General features: G+C 39.8%; 1 protein-coding gene across 1 annotated transcript in view; it reads left to right on the forward strand.

Annotated features, from left to right (window-relative positions):
* NHSL1 (NHS like 1) overlaps positions 1 to 13,853 on the forward strand; it is a 268,426-nt gene extending 254,573 nt beyond the window's left edge. The window contains 4 exon segments of the mRNA XM_020973759.2: positions 498 to 1,991; positions 1,994 to 3,865; positions 4,588 to 4,720; positions 11,064 to 13,853. Of these exon segments, the coding sequence (XP_020829418.1) occupies positions 498 to 1,991; positions 1,994 to 3,865; positions 4,588 to 4,720; positions 11,064 to 11,796 (4,232 nt within the window). The 3' untranslated portion in view covers positions 11,797 to 13,853.
* The last annotated feature ends 171 nt before the right edge of the window (positions 13,854 to 14,024 follow it).

Here is a 14,024-nt window from a genome sequence, read left to right on the forward strand (position 1 = left end):
TCACTTCTAGGAATGAAGGTCACAGACCAGTAGCCACCCTGTCTGTAGCCATGCAGAGAAAGGTAATTTTCTCTCTCCCCGAGGTCTAGAAACAGACTTCAGGGTTGTTTTCTTTTTTCTTTCTTCTTTTTTCTGTTTGGGTTTTTTAAGTCATCTGTGAGGTATTTACTGTCTTCATAGAGATTAAGGGGCTTTAGTTTCTGAGACTGGAACATAGCACTTAGTCTGTCAGAGAATATAAAAATAAAGGAAAAAAGATACATAACTGCATGATGAGCTGTTTTACCCTCCAGCAATTGCCAACAGATACTTAAATTGCTTTAAATGTCAATGGAAGGAGAGGAAAAAATCAAATTAAGAGAAAAGAGGGTATTTTGTTAAATTGCCCAAGAATCAGGGCAAATAGCTTTTGTGTTGTGTGTGTATCAGGGGAAAGGTGATGAATCCAATTATCATTTTGTTTTCAGGTAATAACTGTTTTTCTGCTTTATCTCCAGCTACTGGCACTAGCCAGAATGACTTCCGTGGTCACTCGATGTATGTCCCAGACCACTACTCCACACTAGGAAGGCTTGACAACTATCGATCTGTTGTGCAGCGTTCTGAAACCAGGGATTCCAGTTGTCAGACTGATGAAGTGAAAGTTGTGCCCCCTTCAATGAGAAGAATAAGGGCCCAAAAGGGGCAAGGTATTGCTGCCCAGATGAGCCAGTTCTCCATCTCATCAGGGAACATGTCAGTGATGAGTGATTCTGCAGGCATTGTTTTATCTCCACGCCTCCACAGTGATGGAGGTTTCCATAGCCTTCCTCGTCCTGGAACAAGGGTATCCCTTCAGCCACTAGAGACACCACAGGGTGTTGTTGACCCTGCAGAGGACTTGGCTAGTATTCTTTCCTACCAGATAGGTAAGCTGCAAGTTGATGAGGGCCTTGAGCATGTGAGATGTATCTCAAGGCCTGGGATGTTATCAAGGCCCAAATCTGAGGAGTTGAGGCATCATGAAAGTGAAAAAACAAGCCCAGCTTGTGTTGTTTCTCCTCATGCAACCTACTCTACCAGCCTCATAGCAAATGCCACAATTTCTTCATCATCAGAGGTTATTGCTATTCACACAGTCCAGAATACTGGACAGTTGGACAGCAAAATCACCAGCTCATTATCTTATGCAAAGACAATGAAGTCCAGAGACAATCTTGCCACCATCAGTGCCATAAAAGATGATCATCAGTCTTCCAGTGGTAACTGGAGTGAGAATAGCTCTACACGACATTCACAGACCAGCAATGTAGTCATGATGGCATCCCTCTGTGACTCGGATGTCTCTCTGAACACTCCAGGGAGCAAGGAGAATGGGTCCCGAAATGTTGCCTATAACTGCAGAAACAACCTGAATTTTCTAAGCCATTTCCAGGATAGTGATGGCAAGAGTGAGTACAGTTATTCAGGTAATAGAGCACATGGTAGCACAGAGTCCTGGGAATATAAAGCCTCAGGTAATGAGAGGGCATCCCCACACAAGCCACTTTGTAGTACGCCTGGCTACTCTACTCCTGCTAGTAACATGAGCAGCAGTAGTTTAGACCGAGCCTCAGTCAAAGAGGATGCAAGTTCTGTCTACTCAGTAGACCATGATGGCTTCTACACTTCCATGCATGTGGACTCTGGACTCAAATCAGGAAATCAGTGCAATAGCAGTGATGGCTTTGGGAACCCCAGGCACAGTGTGATTAATGTTTTTGATGGTAATGCCCACAAAAACCAAGGTGACCGGTCACAACACTGTGATAAATCTCTGCCACGAAACATTTCCTTAAAGAAAGCGAAGAAACCTCCCCTTCCACCTTTCAGAACAGACTCCCTTCGAAGGTCCCCCAAGAAAAAAACCCAGCCCAATGGGCAGGTGCTCAATGAGACTTTGATTGCTACCCTCCAACATTCTCTGCAATTAAATCTGCAGTGTAAAGATAGTAGTTCCCCTTCCCAAGCCCCGGTAGTGATTATGAGGAACCGTGGCTCCTCCGTTCCCGTAGCCAGAGCACAGTCAGCACAAGCAGCAGCATGGTATCAGCCACAGCACCAAATGTGTACTCCCTCTGTGCAGTCACACCGTCTCAGAGTGACACGAGCAGTGTCAAGTCAGAGTGTGGCGATCCTTGGGGTTATTACCTTGACTACACAGGCATGCAGGAAGATCTGGGGAAATCCAGTGGAACATGTCCACCTAATGCTGTTGCCCCTTTGGGTGATTTTGCCACCAGCCATCTCCAGGATGGGTCCAGGGTGCCAGGTATTCCACAGGTGTCTAGTGGACTGGCCAAACCAAAGAACATGTCCCCAGAGAAGTCTCACAGGGTCACTTCCCCATCTAGTGGCTATTCCAGTCAGTCGAATACCCCTACTGCGCTTACCCCTGTGCCTGTGTTTTTAAAATCCATCTCACCAGGAAACAGAAAATCAAAGTTGAAGCCCAAAGTGCCTGAAAGAAAATCCTCTCTGATATCTTCAGTATCCATCTCTTCATCTTCAACTTCTCTTTCTTCCAATACTTCAACTGAAGGCAGTGTGAATATGAAGAAGTTAGATTCAGCCATAGGCACGCCTTCCATCCCTCTTCTTTCCCCAACATCTGTACATACTCTTGATCACTCCCCTCTCCCTCCTCCTCCTCCTCCTTTAGCAGATACCTTGGAGCCATCTACTGTACAACACTCCCCTATTTTCCCTCCTCCACCCCCAGAAGCCCTTGCTTCTTCCTTCCTCCCAACTGATACATGCTTTCCTCTTCCCCCCACATCCTTTAGTATGCCAGATTCAGCTGCTTCCTTGCCTCCACCTCCTCCTTCATCTCTCTTTCCCTCTTTGGTTCCTCCACCTGCTCCACCTCTTGACCCCAAGTTGATGAAAGCTTGGCCTTCTTTTAAAAAGTGTAGCCAGCAGGATTCTTCTTGTGCTGTCTTTAAACAGCCTCTCACCAAGGAAGAAACCGCTAAACCACCAATGCCCCTAATAACCACTAAAGTATTACAGATGGTACGGTTGAGGCCTGTGAAAAAGCCCCCAGAAACATCAGAAGCACAGCCAGGCAAACCAGCTTCTGAAATAGAATCTCAGGAAAATAATTCTGTGGTTCCACATGGTCCTTTAAAACCATCATCTGCCTTTAAACACAGACAGAGCATCAATGGAGTGGATAGCAGCAAAGCCCAGAATGTCCCTTTTAAAAACACACTTGCAGCTCCTGCAAAGGGCTCGTGTTGGGGTCAGCACAGCAGGGAGGCTGAGCTTGCCACCCTTCAAAGGCCTGGAGATGCAGCTCATGCTGTACCGTGCTCTGAAGCATCCTTTGCAGGAACAAACGCTGAGGAAGGAGTGCAGACTTCTGGGCAGGATGAGAAATCTCCTGGCCTCAAGACTGCATTGCTCCAGGAGCAGCCCAGCTCTCCAAAAGAGACACATGGCTCCTCACCCAGTAAGAAACCACCTCCTATTTCAAAGAAACCCAAACTGTTCCTTGTCGTGCCACCTCCGCACATCGATTTCACAGCAGAGAAAACAACCAACATGAATGAAAGTGTCAGCAGCTCAGCCAGGGGAGAGGTAGTTGATGTGAACGGCAAAGAGGCGAAAGGGGGTTTTGCAGGAGGACCTGGTTCTGCCGATACAGACTTTGGGATCTCGGTGCCAGAGGGAGGAGCTGCAGGAGTGGAAGCGGATGTCTATATGGTACAGCCTGGTGCATCACCAGCTCAAGGAGCTCCCAAGCAGGAGGAGCCAAGCACTTCAGCTGAAGGCAGCAGAATAGAGAGCAGTGAAGATAGTGGTGGTAATGTGGGCAGTCCCCCCTCTGGAGAGGATGCAAACAGTAAGTCTGGTTTCTCTTTCCTCTTCTCTTTGCTAATGTGTAGTTGAACTCAACTGAGTTTGGGACTTTTAGACCTAGGACTGAGGGATGTGAGATTAGATTGAAATATTCAATATAGTGTTGCCTAGAGTTCCTGCAGTGCCTTGTAGAGGCATCTAATTGTTTTTTTTAAAAATTAGATTAAAAACAACCTCAATCAAAGCAATTAAGTAAGGAATAGGAGGCTACATAAAGCATTTTTGTGCTGACATCTAAATGATAGTTTTAAGATTTAAAAAAATGTATTTAAATGAGGCATTGGAGTTCCACAGAGTGTTATATCATTCAACAGAAAAAAGCATGGGAATTAATGCCTGTCATGCCATCTCCTCAATTGGCCCACCTCACCATTTTTCCTCTGTTTTTTTTTGTTTGTTTTGTTTTGTTTTTAGGCAATTGGGGTTAAGTGACTTGCCCAGGGTCACACAGCTAGTAAGTGTCAAGTGTTTGGTCTAAGGTCGGATTTGAACTCAGGTCCTGCTGACTTCAGGGCCGGTGCTCTATCCACTGCACCACCTAGCTGCCCCTTTTCCTCTGTTCTTAATGAAAATCATGCTGTAAACCACATTGCCTGTACTCCTATGGCTTTTGCATTTTTTGAGTAGCAATGAAAATTATTTTCTTAAAGACTAAAATTCCAAATCATTCCTATGTTAAATATGTACATTCTTTCTCCTCTGCAGTTGGGGTGTTTGAGTCTGACATGGTATGTACCTCCCCTGGACCATGCAGTAGCCACAAGGAAGATGGGGGTGATGAGGTGACAACTCCAAGTAGACCCAGGACGACAGAAGATCTTTTTGCAGCTATCCACAGGTACCTAAATACTGTTTCCTTTTAGGTGCTTATGACAGCTCCCAAAAATGTCCCAGCTTATTTTTAGGGAAAAAAAAATTGAAATCCATGAATCCTGCTTAGATTTCTGACTAATGTATCTCCTCTATTACTGGTAAATCAAGATAATAAGATTATGTTTTATTTCTTGTGATCCAAGAAACAAAGTTTGCTTTGGTAATCTAATTTGTCTATACATCCTACACTCTAAAATTATATTTTGAGGTTCTCTCTTCAGTGTATTTTGTGATTCTTTGCCTGACTAACTTCACTGTTGATTTTGTCTGTGTCTCTATTTCCATTTCCTTCTTTCCCTCCAACTCCTTTACTCTCTGCTGCTTTTATGGTGCAGTTTGGGACAGAGATTCAACACATGCCTCCTGGCAAGCATGACATACACTGGCAAGTAATACCAACTGTCAGTCATATGACAAAATATATGACAAGAGCTGGATTATAGATTCTCATAATCCAGTTGAGGATGAGATGTGGAATGAGTGTCTTGGTGCCCTGTGGTTTGAATGAACTTAGTATTCTGGTATTTATTTATTTCCCATCTACAAGTTACAGTTCTTTAATTTTAGTTTTGTGCCAAATCAGTTTTTTCAGGTAATTTGCAGATATCAACAAAAGCAGACGCCTTTTAAACAGAAAGAAAAAAAAACATAGTTTGTTAAACGTGGATTTTGAGGTGTACTGATAGTGCCATCTACTGGACTCAGAGAGGTTTTTTTTTTTTTAATAAGATGGGATTTTTTTTAAAAAGTGCTTCCATTTTTGCATGCATTTTGCATACACTTTTTTTTCCTGCCTCCCTTTTTTTTATTGTGGTTTGGACAGTTTTAATCCCCACACCCCCAAGTCATTGTGTACACTTTTTGAAGTAAATACAAATTAGACTTGAAATTTTACTCAATATATTATTTTTCTTGCCTCCTAAGGACCTTATATATCATAGGATTTGCACGAAATACCTTATTATGCCTGAGAACAAGGAACTTCTATCATATACATGTATTCAGTTTTCTGTGTGTAAAATAACATTACATGAACTGTCTCTTGCTCAAAAACTGTTGCATGGGATAAAACGTACTATTCTGCCTACATTCAAGATTCATTGTATGATATAGATACATCCCATTTTGGAGAACACCAAAATAATATTCTGTATACATTAAAGCTAGTGAATAAAACTGTTTTAAAAAATCATGGTAAGAGATTACAACCCAAATGTAGACCTTCTGTGTATTCAGCCATTAGCAACAAATTCTAGTAGGTACTAAAATCATCTCTTCAACGTTTCATTCCTCTTCTTTTTAATTACCAAACTCTAATACCAGGGAAACTGGAAAGAAGCATGCTCTTGAATCTGAAACCAATGGCACTAATAACCAGCCCACAAGCTTGCAAAGAACATTGGATCCAGAGTTAAGAGGCTATAATTTGACCTGTTAATTTGGATTTTTTCCCTAGTACAAATTGCTTGACTCAGTGAGGAAACCTGACCTTTAATGTCATTTTAAATAGTTACTTTTCCTAAAAAGCTGGCTTAAGTCTCTGGCATGTTTTCCTGTTGCAGACCCAAGTTAAAATTCCAGCACTTGCTACCAATATGACCTCAGCTAAATCACTTCATCATCCTAAGTCTCAGTTTGCTCATCTGTGAAGTGAGGAAATTGGACTAGATGACCTAAAAAGTCTATTCTAGTTCTAAATCTGTGATCCTATCATTTGTTTTCTTGGCCTTAAATAAACACCAAAATAGAATCTTTCTCTTCCTAATGATGCATTCACATGTGAAGATGTGAAAACAAGCATTTGATATCTTGTATAAACGTTGTAGATGCCTATATAAAAGGCCAAATATATCCTTAGTGTAGTTTGTGATTAAAAAATCAAATATGTGTATTGTCAGCTTCATAAGTAGCATATCCATGTTGTAATTTATCAGCAGGAGCAATAAGAATTCATCTAAATGATGTGGATATAATAGTTAATGTTTTTGCAACAGAACCCAGACTCCATATTAAAAGGAAAGAAGGAAGGAAAAAAAGGAAGATTTTCTCTGAGCTCACAGACTTCAGATAGCAATTTCATAATGCATATCAACCAAGTTTAGATTTAAAGCCAGATGGAAAATAGAGCACCCAAGGTGGTATGAATTCTTCACATTTATTGAAGCAAATAATTTCTAAGCCAATATTAGCTGCTTAAGCAGGCTTTTAAAGCCATTTTGTTTTTTAAAAACCACATATACAATATTAATCTTTTTGCTGAATTTGAATGGTTAGACATTGGCTATTCTAATATTGCATTACATTTTTAGTGTTTAAAAATTGATGCAATATTAATGTCTAGGTAGTAAGCAGTCTTTGCTATTAGAAGTAAAGCATTGTATTAGGAAAAAACCGAAGTCCTTTTAGCCCACGTTTGTATGAGGCTTTACAATTTACAAAGTGCTTTCTTCAGAACTATATAAAGTAGCTTGTGCATACATCATATCTATTTTATGGATAAGGAAACTGAAGCTCTAAGAGTTGTGATCTCATGCCAAGGTCCATTATCAAACCCAAATCTTCGTATCTCAACTCCAGTGTGTTTCCAACTATATCATTAATCTAAATCAGTGATTAAAAACAAAAACCAAAAGTAGTATGATATAGCTGTGCTTCATTTTATGACACTATGTAATCTGAGCAGAGAATTTAGCCCAGTCTTGCTGACTGTTAACTGACTGAACAATTTTCAGGAAAGGGTAAAAGAGTCACTCCTGCCAACAGTGCAATGCTGTAACTACAGACCATATTGAAATAGTTTGTATTTTAGAAACTGAATAAAGAAAATTGAAACATGATCTTTCTTAAAATAGATTTCTCTACAATAAAAATAGCAAGGTATTATTTGAAATACATATATTAATTGTGCACATAAATACCAATCAGTGGCATGTCCTGAGTAAACATTTGTTGATTGACAGATTAGATTTTGCTGGATACTTGTTTGATACGTTAGGTACATTGGACAGGACAGAAAAGCCTCTAGAAAGTGAGATCCTTGATTTTAAACTAATTTGGTCTGCATACCCACTTAACATTTGTAGAAAATAACAAATCGACACCAGAAATAAAGCAGAGGACAATGATGTTACTTTGAGGAGACCATGGAAAAGGAATATGTCAGTAGATAGTTTAGTTATTAATGCATGGAAAGATGTTGCCCTATAATCTTAATGATCTAAGGCAGGGGTTCTTAACCTTGTTTTGTGTCTTTGGCAATCTGATAAACCCTTAGACTTTTTCTTAGAATAATGTGCATAAAGTAAAATACATAGGATTACAAAAGAAACTAATCATATTAAAATATGGTTATCAAATATTTATTAAAAATAAATTTGTGTATCTCAGGTTAATTGTCCTAAATAAGGCATTGAACTGGAGTGGGTGGTGGGTCTTAAACTTGGTTCAGGGTTCACTAATGGTCTTTGGATCACCCTGTAGATTCTTTGTAGACCATTAGTGAACCCTGAATGAAGCCTAACCCTCCCCCAGATCAATGCTTTATTCATTACAATTAAATGAACCTTAGTGTCAGTTTCTGCAGTTCCAAATGGTGATATGTCAGTTCATTCTTAGTGATACTCCCAACCCTGGGCACTATTCAGCCAGTCTTTTAATTGCTACTCCACTGCTCAAGGCACTTTAGAAAATGCTTTATCAAACTTCCTTTTTTTATATCACTATCATTTCCCAATGACTAAATCTCTCTCTCTCCCTCAATAAAACCTTCCATTGTGACAAATAAGTACAATTAAGCAAAACCATTGAACACCTCATGTAATCAGAGAAATGTCAAAAAGTGTAAACTTCATTATATACCTGTAGTCTACCACCAGTCTACTAAGAGGCAGGAAACATACTTCATCGTCAGTCTCCTTAAATCATAATAGACCACTGGCATCGATCAGAATTCTGAAGCTTTTCAATGTTGTTTTACTTTAGATTATCACTGGGCTACTTTTCCTCTTCCCATTTTCTAGCTCTTTGGTTGGTAGCAATGTTAGAGAGGATATTTATAAGCACCAAATCCCTGTAGCTAGCAATGAATTCTACACACCTCCTTTCTGTTCCAGAGAGCATGCAGCAGCAAAACAGCATTGTGTCTGTCTTCCCTAGTTTTGGAATTTTAGGGTAGGAAGGACCTTCTTGATCATCTGGTTAAGGAAAAGTTCCTTGCCTGATGCTGTATTTCAGACTTGCATTTGAAGATGCCATTACAACTGTCCTTGATTTACACAGTAAATATGTTAATAAAACACATGACAAATTTTTTTTAAAATTGGATCCTATTTTAAGGCACTAGAAATACAGAGGAGCTTGTAATTTAAAGGAATATCATAGTAAATCCTTTTATATTCCCTATCACCTTGATTTATCTGTTTTGTAAATCTGTATTTAAAAAATTCAGTCACACAGTACCCAAAATTGATAATTGCTTCTTGGTGAAAACACAATATTAAGCAATATGACATGACACAGGTCAGTTATTTTTTAAACTTTATAGAGTTAGTTTGGTAATAATGTACTATAATAATGGAAGTGTGAAACAAGGTTGGTTGAAACAGCCTTATAAGGGATTTAACAATATTAGATTTGCTTAAACAGAGACACAAATATACTTCACTTTAATTATGCATTGGATTGTTGAAATGATATTTAAGGAAGAACAGCAAAAAGGCAATATTCCGTTTAGTCAGTTAATAGTCTCTCTCCACCAGTAGAAGTAGAAATCATGTCCATATACATAACCAAGGTCAAAGAGAAAGCCCAAACAAGATTATGCACAAATTAACCAGTTTTAATGAACTAGCTTTGAAATGAATGCCTCAGGTCCACACCTCTACCTGTATGCCCCTTAAATCTGTAGTACCCTATCCACTCCAGGGTAGTTAGGGTCTCTTAGGTTAGGTGTTGAATTCTGATATGGTCCTGCAATTTCACATCTCTGGTCCTAAGAACTGGCTTCCTAGAGATTTAGATTTGATTCTAGAAATTCAGGAAGTCTAATTCAGTTTTTGTTAGTCAATAAATATGTGCTAGGCACTGTGCTGTGTGCTGGGGATACAAAGAAAGGTAAAACACAGTCTGTTCTCTCAAGGAGCTCACAGTCCATTAAGGAAGACAACATACAAACAACCACATGCAAAGAAGCTATGTAAGGGATAGATGGGAAATAATCATCTAAGGGAAAGCACTAGAACTAAAGGTGAATCAAGAAGGCTTTGGGACTTGGAGGAAGCCAGAGAAGCCAGAAGGCAGAGATAGAGGGCATTCCTCACATGGGGGACGGCTAGTGAAAATGACTGGAGCTTAGAGATAGAGCGTTTTGTTCAAGGAGCAGCAAGAAGGCCTGTGTCACTGGATCACAGAGTATTTGAGGAGGAGGCATAAAGGTTGGGGCAGGGACTAGTTTATAAAGAACTTTGAATGCCAAACAGAGGATTTTCTATTTGATCCTGGGGGCCACTGGGGTTTTTTGAGTAGAGGGTGAGGTAACATGGTCAGACCTGCACATTAGGAAGATCTCTTTCATCTCTGAGTGGAGGATGGACGGGAATGGGGAGCGACTTGTGGCAGGCAGGTCCACCAGCAGGTGTTGTGATTAACGTGTACCTTCATAAGCAGAGCTGCTTTACCAGGAGTCCTTGGTAGGGAAGGTAATTTGGGACTAGGTTACATACCAGGCCTGTCCTGTCCTGGGAACCAAACTGGAAAAGAACTGGAGGAGGAAAGAACTGATATAATATAAAGGCATGAGGTGACTTGCATTGTATTACTGTAAGGTTCAATTGTCTAATAAATTCTATAAGGAAGTCTTTTAGTGCAAAAACCATGGGATTGTAGTCAGTGTTCGAATCCCAACACTGCTACTTACTAACTTTGTTAGCCTGGGCAAATCAACTTAATCTCACTCAACCTCAATGTTCTCATCTGTAAGAAAGGGATAATAATACTTATCACCTACCTCACAGGATTGTGGTAAGAATCAGTTGAGATAATATAGGGTGTCCCAAAAGTCTTATTGCAGTTTTTTAAAAAACTGGGACACCCTAAACACTTTGTTTGTGAACCAGAAAACTTTGTAAACCATGAAACCATTACAAATATATGTATACATTTATGCATATATGTCTGCTATTATTATTATCAGAAAATGAACTCAGATGACAGTTTGAGTCTTCAGTGACTGAGAGTGTGATGTTATTGATTGCTACCTTGTGGACCCACGTAGAATAACTTATTTTAAAACATTTGTTCTTATGTTTCAGATCTAAACGGAAAGTCCTTGGCCGGAAGGATTCTGACGATGATCATTCCCGAAACCATTCTCCATCACCCCCAGTGACACCCACTGGTACTGCCCCCAGTCTGGCTTCCCTTAAACAAGCAGGATCGATACAGAGAAGTATTCGTAAGAGTAGTACCAGCAGTGATAACTTCAAAGCTCTGCTGCTGAAAAAGGGCAGCCGGACAGATGCCAGCTCTCGAATGTCAGCAGCTGAGATGCTGAAGAATACAGACCCAAGGTTTCAAAGATCCAAGTCAGAGCCCTCACCAGACACCCCTGACAGCCCCTCAAGCTGCTCTCCAAACAAGAACAGGAGGGCCCAGGAGGAGTGGGCCAAGAATGAAGGCCTGATGCCAAGGAGTCTGTCCTTCTCTGGCCCTAGGTATGGCCGGAGCCGGACACCACCTTCTGCAGCAAGCAGCAGGTATAGCATGAGGAACCGAATTCAAAGCAGCCCCATGACTGTCATTTCTGAGGGAGAAGGAGAAGCAATGGAATCCACAGAGAACAGAATCCATCGGACTTCAGGAGTTGGGAGGGAGAAAGAAACGGATGGATTTACGGGGAATGAAATGGACTCTAGTGATCTTCCCCATTCTGAAGAGCATGTCTCCAAGGGGGCTGAGGCTCCTAACCATTTAGATGCAAAGGATAAGGCAGTTACTAAGGCTTTATTAGGACAATGTAGAAGTTCTTTAAAGGAAGAGAGTTAGGCATCAAGGACAAATGTACTTTCCATCTTAGTATTCCATATGATATGCACAGGGAATGAGGGATGGGTACCAGGAGTAATCCCAGATCGGTACCATTCACTTTGCTGAGTGTTGATTACACTGTGTTTGTGCTGTATGCCAGATCATTGCTGGCTCTACATGGTAGAGGAAAGTCATATAGGACTTACATGGTATCTGTGCCCTCTGGCTTAAAAGCAATTACAACCTTAACTTCTGAAAGTCCTTTGTGGGGAAAACTTTTCCTAGATGCTGGGGATGTAAGGGTATATGTGCATTTGGGGAGACTTTTTTTTTAAGTTGGTAAGAAAGTATAGGAGCAAAGAGGTCAACCTAGGTAAACTGGAAGCTTCTGGGACACAAGATGGTTGTTGTTTTTGCAGTATATTTATCAAGTTTAGTGAGTTCCACAAGCAGGAAAAGGTCCACAGCTGGTGAGAGGTGGTGGCATTGCTAATTCCGGAATGAAACCATATGAATATGTATGCACGTGTGCTTTTGAGGTGAAGCGTGTCATAGTTAATCCAGAGAAGCTGAGAGAGGGCTGGAGTCATTGGTTCAGGTACTTTTTTCTGGGAAAAAAAAAGATTTTTTTTTCTTTTTTTGTAAAAAATAACAAAAGTGTGTGAAAATGGCACCACTAAAACTTGGTGTCTGCTGCTATGCAGCCACCTACTCATATAGTCTTCAGCCTGATTTTTAGAAGGGATGTATGTTTTTGAATGAATTTCCTCCTTGAACAGAAATTTAGAAAACCTTGGAGAAAACTGAAATGATGTATTGTAGATAAGCAAAAAACTTTAGTGGTAATAAAAGAGGAATCAGAGTAAGTGACATACTACTAGAGTTGGAATTTTCTGTTTATAAATACAATTATTTCCAAAATTAAATTCGAAAGCTTGCACTACAAAACTGTGGGTGGAGATTTTCCTTTTAAAACTGTTTTTGCCAGAATTTAGTTTCTGTTGGCAATTTCTCATCACTTGAAATGTCAATATTTGGTAACTTTTGGTCATACCAAAGAATAAGTTATGGCTGTTTCTTTCTAAGCTGCCTGCAGTATTCTTTTAAAATTTTTCATAATATAGAAGGGTCTATCTTAATTGTCTTGTATATTAAAAATGATACTTGGAAGAAAACACTGAGTAGTTCTTCTTAGCAAAGAAAAAGTGGCTGAAAATGGCATGCTGAACTGAACTTGAGTCATACTAGGAAGTTTTTAAATTGAAAAACAAAAGACTTTATATTAATTGGCTTGTGCAGTTTTTATATTGTCTGTAAATAACTAAGATTGTTAATTACATTTTTAATCTTCCCCAACTTAGGAGTTAACCATTTTTAGTATGTGGGAGGAAAAAGTATGTAGATTTATTTATTTTAGGGAAATATGCTTGTGACCCCTACCTCTTCCATCCTCTCTGTCCTTTGAACTCCCTTGTTAGTCATGTAAATTCAGGACCTTCACTAATGCCTTCTTTAGCAGAGGGATCCAAGAAGACTATGCTGTGATACTTAGCTCAAATAAAATGAGGGAGCCAATTGTTATCTTGTCTCTCACATGAAGATATCTTCCTAGATCTGCACTAATGTTTTTTTTTCCCATCTCTCCATCCAACATCTCTACCTTAGGCACTTCATAGTCATACCAGGAAACACGATTTATCTTTGAGAACAGCCTGAAGTCAAGGCTCCTTCTATCTGTTGTAGAATTGTTTTATTCCAAGCAGGGAAGCCATCAGGACCTGATATTATTCAACAGTAGAGGCGCTTTATGATGTTTCTGCATAAGGCATAAGGATCCTACAGAATTCTTAGAGGGTAGTAGCAATTCCTGTGTATGATGAAATTTATACTATCTTCTGTAAGATCAGAAATGTTTGAATATTGGAACCCACTACACAATAAATAAGTTACCTACCTTGAAGGTGAAGTTGATAACAAACCTCATTAAGAGATATCAGATTTTTCTAAAATTGTACAAATACACTATTTAAACTTGCTTTAATAAAAACAAAGTAAAGTAATATTTTAAAATTTTCTTCCTACTGTGTGTTGATCACAATGATGGTGTGGTAATGGGGCAAGTTGTGTTTTATACACTCATCAAATGTTTTGTTTGGATGAAAAAAAGACAACAACAACTGAGACCAGAAGGTTCCAGCGGGAGGAGGCAACCCAACAGTGAGAAGCCAGAAATGGACATAAACACT

Source organism: Phascolarctos cinereus, unplaced genomic scaffold (genome assembly GCF_003287225.1).
Source record: "Phascolarctos cinereus isolate Bilbo 61053 unplaced genomic scaffold, phaCin_HiC Scaffold_5;HRSCAF=322, whole genome shotgun sequence".
Taxonomy (NCBI): domain Eukaryota; kingdom Metazoa; phylum Chordata; class Mammalia; order Diprotodontia; family Phascolarctidae; genus Phascolarctos; species Phascolarctos cinereus.